The following is a 9,996-nucleotide window of genomic DNA, read 5'->3' as shown; positions in this document are numbered from 1 at the left end:
AGCAGGTGGGAAAAAAATAATGTCTTGCAAGTGGGTATGGGAGATGACAGTGACTCCAGAGATCTGGCAATCTCACTATATCAGAATACTGTTTCCATCCATCTTAGAAAGAGTTAAAACAGACCTTACGATTTTGTAAGTGCTTATGTTGATATCCAAACACTGGTATTGCCACTGCAATAGGCGGCTTCATTCTATGGTCAGGATCTTGGGTTTGTTACATAGTGATTGGCTTCCTTGCTAGTCTTCACAGTATAACCTCTTACCAGGGTTAACTTGTCTATCTTCAACATTTAGTGAAGTGTCTACTTACCACACAGTCTGGTACTACAAAATACAAACACATCACACATTTTCAAAATGCACAGGGATACCTATTACGTGTAAATTTGTGTGCATGTGTGAATCAGTGTAAAACAAAAACTCAAAACAAAGACACCTCTGAAACAACAATTACCACAAATATTAGTTTGAAGCCTTCTTTCAGATAAAGGTGTAATGCAAAAGATTAGTTCTTTCTGTACAGGTCTAATGTTCACAAAAGATAATATTTGTTGGGTTTATTTCTAGCTGGAAACAAGAGACTTTCCCATGACAGTTTGTGAACAGAACCATTAGAAGAGTCTGTCTACCTTGCTAGGCTCAAGCAGGTTTTCTCACATCGCTGTCTACATTTCTGAGAGTCTATTCATTTTGAAACAATCATTTTCCAATTTGACCCTGATGGTTTTCTTCTCTCTCTCCCCCATCCACAACTATAAAAGAATCTATTACACTTAATATGATCTGTTATAACACAAATCTGAAGGTTTCTTGAATAAAATTACACGGTTAGGTCACACATCTTATTTTCCATTATTTTATGAGTCTGAGTGGAACAAGTTTGAAACTGAGGCATGTACGATACGAAAGTCTTCTTGCCAGAAGTTCCTAAGTTGAAATTATTTTCTACAAAGTGGGAGCAACTATCTGGGAGGATTCCAATGTCAGTGAATAAACAATGGGCCGGAAATGGGCACAACACTCCTGACTCGTCCGTCAGAAACACACTACTCTCTCTTTTTTTGATTGAGGTGACTCCTAAGTAATAGACAGACTTTTCACCATTATTTTCTTCAGGAAAATTTCCCTCCAGTTTCAGAAGTTCATCCAGTCCTTCTGAGAATGTAAGGTGTGGTGGAACTATGTTGGAATGCTGACCTGATAATATAAAAAATGCTTGGGTCTCTACCTCCCATGAGCTATTAGAAAAAGAATCCTTCAGTGGAGAATTACTGCTAGAGAAGCACTTGCTGACTGAACTACTTATGAGCCTCGACTCTTCATCGCTGTCGCTTGACTTAGAGTTGCTGACCAGTGTGGCATATTTAACTGAAGGTTGTGTCCGGCTTTCATCCTCACAGGTTGCCTTGGTGTTCTCAGACTCAGAGAAGTGAGCACTGTTGCACTGGCTCCTACCACACATAGAACCCTTTTCAAGATCTGGAGTGGTAGAAAGTAGAGAGACCACAGTCGTTGGCACCGTCTTATCTTTATTTGTCCTTGATGTATCAACCCTGATATCTTCTGAAATAGTTTCAGGCTCCAAATGAAGAGGACCAAATGTCACTGATTCTGTATGCTTGATAAAAAGATGCTCAAATGTTTCTGGCTAAAAGAAAAGACACATTTTAAGGCTCAATTATATGAAAATGTTTGCTTCATTATGTTTGCAGGAATGGCAGTGGGTAAGGTTAATAATAAGGGACAACAGTAAGTCACGAATTAACTTATTTTGGACTAAAACAGATATATGCAAAATCTTAGGGGCTAGGTAGTTTAAGAAATTGTTTAAAAGTGGGACAAGATAGACTTGGGCTTGAGTTGTTCTATGACTATAAACAAGTACATTAACCTTTTTGCACCTCAGTTTCTCCATCTGTAAAATGTGTTCCATACTTGCTTAGTGGTGTTACTTCTAGAAATAAATGAGAAACTGTCTACAAGCACCAAGCTCTCAATAAAGATTGGTTACTATAATTGGAAAATGTTACCTTGTAAGGAATGCTTAGTTTTTTATAGCAAATTTCATTTCCAAAACTGAAACTTTTAACTCTGATTGGAAAAGTAGATTGAAATAAAATCAAATGAGTAAAACAACTTGTCCAAGATACATAAAATAAGTATTTTGTGATGCAAGATGTGATATGAAGGTAAAATAGTTGTGATTAGTAAGAACTTATCTGCCTTAGGTCATACTGAGAATCTGCTTGGAACTATCTAAAAATAAAACTCATAATACCTATGTGTTGAAAATAATGACAATGATGAAAGGTGATCACAGACTTTTAAATTACTATTCCTTTTGAATAACTTTATATAAAAATATATACTATGAAAAAATATATACTATAAGACAAGTGGAATGAAAACAAATACACAAGACAAATGTACATTATATTTTTTATAGGAATGATAGATACATCACAACAAAACTTCTGCCAAGCAGCTACAAATCAAGAGTCTATATGCAAAAAGCTCAGTTTGTACAATGTAAACACATGGAAACATAGAGGCAAAATAAAGAATACCGTGGATACATCACATTGAAAAATTAACACAAAAAATTAAGTGCTATAGAAGGTATGTTCAGTTTGTATGTTACACATGGGATTTAACTTCTATGCTTTATAATTTTTAAACTAATAACACATCAGATTTATTGTTTGAAATAATGATATACCCAGCAGTTCTGTATAATGGCAAGTATATTCCACATAAAATTAATACTTGTCATACCTTTGAATTCTTAACTGAAATACATTAGCGATTAAAACCATAAAAGAATAATCATACCAAACACAAAATATAATAATTGAATAGATTTATATAGGTATTAAGATACTGGATAATGATAAACACTGTGTTAATATAACGTTTCAGTTATTCTATAAACATAATATAGAAAGAAAATTGTTCCTAAGCTTATTTTTTTCTGATAGTAATCTATAGATTAATGATTTCCTTCAACTATTTTCTTGCTCATTTTGTTTTTTCCTTAAGGTTCCCATTACAAATGCATGGAATTGTCTTAAAATGTAAACAAACCTAGAAATTAAGATTGCCAAATAAAAAAGTTAGATGCTATCAATTTAAAAAAAAAAAAAAACAACCTGTAGGATGCAGAGAAGCTCATATATGATGTGTTTGATGTATTTCATGCTCTCAGAAACCTCATCATTGAGAACTAAGTGTTTAAACCACATATGCCACAAATCTTCAAATGTATTAAAATAGAAGAGTTCATTATAATAATAAATCACATACCCATAGCTTATTGAAATACAGTTTATCAAGAGGTCACAAAACTTTGTAATGTATATTCATATAAAATTATTTCACTATATGCGTCTAATTTTTCCTTGAGATTTTAGAGTAACTTGGACATGTATTAAATATGTCTTTAGTTGATAGGAATTTAAAATATCCTTTTATAATTTCACACTAGATTTTATGTTCCAGCGACATCTGTTAATAGTCAGTGAAGGCGAGAAAACATGTTTTTCCTATTTTTGCTGGGATTTTTTTTTACATTCAAGTAAAACTAGGAATAAAATCTAAGTGATCCATACATAATCTTTAATTTGAATATTATTTGGGTTCATCAAACAGAGGCTTTGGGCTTTGGTTTAGTTTGACTGTGAGCAACTCCACACAGTTGTATGCTAAATTCATAGAACTAGCCAATGGTCTTTTTTCAGGTAAAAAAGTTCTGTCCTCACCACAAACGATTTGTAAAAGCTCCAAAGAGTCTCCCTTTCCTGTATCATGGCCCACTGCCCTGGCTGCCAGAAGTCTTAGATGATTCAGTGAAAACAAATTAGATTTAAGCAAGACTGCAGGCTGGTGTTCTCTGACCTGGTCAATCTGACCTGGGCACGTAGGGTCATGCTGTTGTGAACGACAACTTCCACTGGCCTGGGACCAGCACAAACCACAACTTCTGATTTTCTTTGAGCTGGAATGGGAGTTAGCACTTGAACCATTTTCAAATTTACTGAATACTGAAATTTCTACATTGGCCAAGGTAGATACAAAAAAGCTACAATGCATTCAACAGAACACCAAGTAGGTTAATTTATAGGTAGAAGTATCTATAAAGGAATCTAAGATAGAAAAATGTGGACATAAAAATAGAAATATTTTCACTGCACTCTGCTCTTAATTACTGTATTTGTAGAACTTTGAGCCAGAAGTTGCAGTTACAGCATTGCCAACTCTATATTGATGACATATAGAATAAATAAGTAACAGTAGCAACACTTACAATTTTTAAAAATGTTTTATGCCCTCAAAATTTATCAGTCAAAAGCCAGAAAACATGAATATTACTTTTAAACTTTAGATGTCCTGAAAACAAACCATATATCCAAACTGAGCTGGACTCAAATCTGTATCTTGACCCCAAATTTACACATCTATTTTTAAATTCTAAATCAACAAAATCCACTACAGGTTAGTTCTCAAGAGTTTAACCAAAATTGTTTTGGATTTGCTCCCCTTCTTCAAAATGTAAAAATCTTCTAATACTCTATGGCCTTTTGGGAAGTTGGCACTTTGGGTTCATCTGTAGTGATCATGATTATACTTCAAAGAATGTCCGTTCTCTGTTTAAATAAAATAAAATAGGAAAGCAAAATAAAAAAACCACTCAGAAGGCAAAAGATAAAAGAATTCAAAAACTTTTTTGTCAGTCATGGGTTCTAGACTATAAATTGCTGTGTTATGTTATAGTAAAACAACCATTTAGGAAAGGGTAAAATTTTGAACTTCGGTGGTTTCTTCCATTTTCTTCATGGATGCTTTAATATCATGCTCTAAGAGTAATTTTAATTATCACAGAAACAGAAAAACCATAGAGAACTAAAAACGATAGAGAGAATCTATAAAGGAATTTTAAAAATAGATAAAAGATGACTAAGAGCTGCAAAAATGAAAGGGAGATGAAGAACAACAGTGCTATTGAAGAGTTTGGAACAGGAACAAGTAAGAGTTAAAGAGTGAAATCTAAAGACAAAGAAGAGCTGAAATAGGGAAGAATAAAATCACAGAATCCTTATCATGGGCTTTTTTTTTTTAATGTAGAAAAAAAGTTCAGTTGGTGTATGTTCCCTTTTTCAGATATAGCTAATAAAGTGAGTACCCTGACTTAGTTCTTATTTCTAGTCCAACAATATTTCTATAACACGATGGAAGATGAAAGAGGTTCTAAACACAAACAGGTAGAACATGTTCTTTGTTTTCCTTTTACTATTTGCTCTGATAAAGTCAAACTAATCAATTCATACTCTCCCTGATTCCTTATAATCGGAGAGTTATCTAGAGCAAGAAAATAAAACTGAAGTCATATTTTAGCAGGCTGATATATACACTTCTAGGTCCAGTAATACGCGCTTCAGTGCATAGGGGAGATGTCTACTTCTAAGTAAAATTTCTAACTCAAAAATGCACCAGCTCTTTGAGCCAGGAGCAAGGCCATTCTAGAAAGAAGTATAATAGCATTATTTGGTTTAACAACAAATAATACTTACAAATTGTAACAAGGTAAATTAAATTTATGGCTTTCCTATATTTTTGTAATGGAACCAAAGACAAATTATAGCACAGAACTTGTTATCAACTCTGATTTAGGTCAAAGTGTAAAGTAATAGTTTACTCAGATTAGAAAGAGGAGGAAGAAATAGAGAAAAAGGTAAGAGTGTGAAAGTCCTTATTTTACAAAAAAAAAAAAAATTAAGCTGGGGAGCTCCCAGAAATAGTCAGTATTCAAAAGAACAAAAATGGACACTTAAGTAGATTTCTCTGAGGTTTCAGAGGTGATAAAAAAAAAATTAAGCTGGGGAGCTTAATAGAAATAGTCAGTATTCAAAAGAACAAAAATGGACACTTAAGTAGATTTTTCTGAGGTTTCAGAGGTGATTACTCAAGAAGTTGAAAAAAGAGAAACAAGAGAATATCATGCTGGGATTTTGAGGAAGGGAGATGAGAAGTATGAGTAAATCTTCCTGATGGCCAGAAATCAATACCCAATGTCTACATTCCAGAGATGCCTTAGGCATATTATTTCTAGAAATATAAAGGTGACCTGCTCAAAAAATTAAAAGCCAGACAATTAAGCGTAGTGGCATTTGGAAAGCAAGACTAAGGGTCGGGAGGGGAGGAGTAGGAGATTATACTGCTCAATAATCTTCTTCCATACTATTAATAGTCACTTCACCACATGTATGCATTTCTTTCAAAAAAAATGTGTAAAATAATGGGAAATACCAAGACATATACATTAGAAGACAAAGAAACATGTAACCATGCTTCCTGAAGCATCATTTGCAAAAACTAGAATGGAAATGCTTGTACATCCTAAATATCCAGGAAAAGAATGGATAAATAAAATGTACTAATTCATAAAATAGAATACTATGGTCCAGTCCAAATGGATGAACTATGTTAGTTATATCAACATAAACAAATCTCAAAAAACAATTCTGAGAGAAAAAATAGTTTGGGGATAATATGGAAGGTATATGTAGAATCCTCAGAATGTTCAAGAAAAAAATGAATATTATGAAAAAGTATACACAGGTTTCAAATTTGTTTGCACAAAATAAACTTTTACTTCAATTTTCTACAAGCTTTTAAAAGTATATTCATATTAATGTGAATAACATTCCAAAGGGTTACTATTCATTGGTCATGAATACACATATGCAAGAAAAAGTAAAAGCACAATTAAATAAGCACATGCTATATTCTTGAAAGTAAGTCTCTCTAAGAAGGGAAAGTGAAATTGGAAATAGGTAGGAAGGGAAAGAAGCAGAACAAGCTTGATCTGTAGTTTTTATTAAAGAAAATGAGGCAAATATGGAAAAATTTATCATGTATGAATATACAGATGTTTTCATCACATTCTATTTTATTTAAATTATCTGAAAAAATAATATTTAAAAAAGAAACATGCAAAAGGAAGACCTGGGATAAATTATATTGGCCAGCTTACTTTTAATCATATATGGTACTATTCTATTGTTAGTAATAATATTGGCATAAAATAGTTTTAAATCAAGCTTTTTTGAAGAGATCTCAAAATAATGACTTTTTGTCTTGATTTGTATATTTGGAGATTTGATATGAATTTAGATTTAATATCAACCAAATGGAAAGAGAATAATAATTTCAAAAGTAGAACAGATTAATTTTAGGGAAGATTTTAAAAACTCAAGTTGGATCTTCAGGAATTTCAAGCATAAAAAACTTTCATAATAACATTCAAAAATATCTGAACCTGGAGAACCAATTAAGGAAAATATTTTGCTTAAAAAGTTAAAATTCCGGGACCAGCTGTTAGCATAATGGCTATGTTGCTGAACTGCCATGTAGCTGACCACAGTTCGAGTCCGGGACCTGGTGGCTTAAACTCATACCAGGCGTGTGTGTGTGCATGCCCAAGATACTGAGAGGAGAATAGAGGAGAAGGGATTGCGGTGTGGCCATCTCCCCTGAGGGGTGATTTCTCGCTTTCTGTCTCTCTCTGTCTCTGTCTTTCTGGGGAGCGCACACACCCTCTAGCAAAAACCTTTCCAAAAAAAAAAATTTTAAATTCCCTTTTAACAATACTGTATATTAACTTGAATTTTTTTAAAAATGATAGGTTCCCTTGATCTCTTTTCTTTGTAATAATGGACTCTCTTGGCCTTTCTCCTTTGTTTTATTCTTTTTGTTTTAAAATTAGATATGCTATATTTTGTTTATTCATTCAATGTTTGGGCTCCCATGTTTTTACTATTATGAATAATGCTGCTATGAATATTCATGTACAAGTTTTTCTGTGGATATTTCATTTCTATTGGGTCTAAAAAGATATTAGGGAATACATTGTTCATATAGAATTGATGCCGAGAGTATTAGTTTGAAGCATATGGGTCTACTGTAGGTATGAATCCAGGTTTTTATATTTATGGGAGGGGTGCTCAAGCCAAGCTACTAATCACTGTGACCCTCAGTTTTGTCACCAGAAAACAGAGGGCTATTACACCTAATAAAGAAACAAAATGATTTGAAATAAAAGCATAAGGCAGACAATAAATTTGCCTTTTCCTATTTAGGATAATAAAGTGAGTTATACTCTATTATTTTTCCTTTAAAAAGTCCATTTTAGCTACTTTGATCAAAGCAGAAGACTAGACATAAAAAGTTACTGAGTTTTAGAATATTATCATTAATAAAATCTTTCAATTTGTATTTATCACTCTTTAAAGGCTCCTATTATATTCTAAAACTTGATTTATTCCTAATAACTTTTATTGTGTATCTGTTAAGCTCTAGTAATAAACTAAGCATCTTGCTGGTTAGTTATGCTTTAAAAATATTATAGTAAAAAATCTACAGAGGTTAAAAAGGGAAAGAACAATGAGTCTTACAAGTAAGAACATTCACACCCATTGCATCTTAAAAATGCTTCATATTTTGGGGCCAACAGATGGTGTGGGTAGTTATGATTGACTGCAGTTTGAGTCCCGGAGCTAGTGACTAGCTTCCTCACTTTCTCTCTCTCTCTCTCTCTCTCTCTCTCTCTCTCTTTCTCTCTCTGTCTCTCTCTGATCAAGTTAAAGAAAAATGAATACAATTAAATAAAATAATTCTTGGGACCAGCAGTTAGAGTATGTTGCTGGACTCCCATGTAGTCGACCGCGGTTTGAGTGTCAGACCTGCTGGCTTAAACTCATGTTGGGCGCATGTGCGTGCATGCCCAAGATCCCAAGAGGAGAATAGAGGAGAAGGGATTGTGGCATGGCCATCCCCCCTGGGGGGTGATTTCTCACGTTCTGTCTCTCTGTCTCTTTCTGTCTTTTTGGTGAGTGCATGTGCCCTATAGCAAAAACTTCTCCAAAATAAATAAATAAATAAATAAAAATTCTTTTAAAACACTTGATATTTCTTTCATTTACCAGAAACTGAAAAAAAAAAAAGAAAAGAAAAGAAAAAGAATGCTATCTGAATCTACTTGCAGATGCTCTGCTATGGCTCATCTTCAGAAAGGGTAGGTGAGACAAAGGCGGTAGCCCACAGACTACAAATTTTTCTGATTCAAGCCACATCGACCCAACAGTTCCGTTGTGCCAGGCATTTCTGGAAAGAGAAGTCATCTGGTACAGGTTCAAACTATTTTGCTGAAGCCCATCCGACAGTGTCCCTGCCTTGGTAAACACTTTGAAACCATTTTCATGGTGGCTCATAGGTAAGAGTTCAGAACTTAATACTCTGAATAGGCAGAGATGGTCATTCCCTGAATTGATACTCACATAGCAAAGTATTAAATTTTCTATCTGAGCAGTCACTCAACTTTTTTGACCAAAAATCTCCCATTTAAGAAAAAACTTCTGTCAGCCACTCTGTCTTGTAGTCTCTGTTTCCCACGTGAACGAGCTCTGGGCCTTCCTACTACCTGACTGTATTTGCGGGTGCTCTTTCCTGGACTTGACATCTCCCCACGAGCTAATGAAGCACGAAGTGTCGGCCAGATCTTGGCTCAGGTGTCACTTTCCCAACTTCAGCTGCTCACACACTCACCTCTACCACACAAGTCAGACAGCCCTTCATTATGAGGTCTTATCGCTCTGAGTCGCCTTCTTTGGCAACATAGAGCTTGCCAGATTCACTCCTTGATGTATTAATTAATGCATATTTTCCCAGTAGACTGTACATTCCATGTGTGCACAGTGCTTTTCTCATCGTTAGAACACCAGGCATTACATTAGCGCAGTGACTAATATAGGATATTTATTCAATAATATTCTAAATGGGTGAAGTGAATACGATAAATTTTAAAAAGAGAATAAACTGTTTTAGAGAGCAAACGGAGACAAGCTCTTCCCATTCTGCTTTCAACCCAGACACTCTTTTCTGACCCTGCAGTTTTATTTCTTAGATAGTAAGGAGATTTGTTAAAAATCTGTTCTTCCA

The 9,996-nt window shown here is 34.1% G+C and overlaps 1 protein-coding gene across 1 annotated transcript in view; it reads right to left on the bottom strand.

Annotated features, from left to right (window-relative positions):
- Nucleotides 1–206: 206 nt before the first annotated feature.
- The window catches only part of LEPR (leptin receptor), a 90,461-nt gene continuing 80,671 nt past the window's right edge, over nucleotides 207–9,996 (bottom strand). The window contains exon 19 of the mRNA XM_027771459.1: nucleotides 207–1,651. Coding sequence (XP_027627260.1) covers nucleotides 824–1,651 — 828 coding nt within the window. The 3' untranslated portion in view covers nucleotides 207–823. The remainder of the gene's footprint in view (nucleotides 1,652–9,996) is intronic.

Source organism: Tupaia chinensis, unplaced genomic scaffold (assembly GCF_000334495.1).
Source record: "Tupaia chinensis unplaced genomic scaffold, TupChi_1.0 Scaffold000215_1, whole genome shotgun sequence".
In the NCBI taxonomy this organism is placed as follows: Eukaryota; Metazoa; Chordata; class Mammalia; order Scandentia; family Tupaiidae; genus Tupaia; species Tupaia belangeri.
This window is presented reverse-complemented; position numbering and strand designations above follow the sequence as displayed.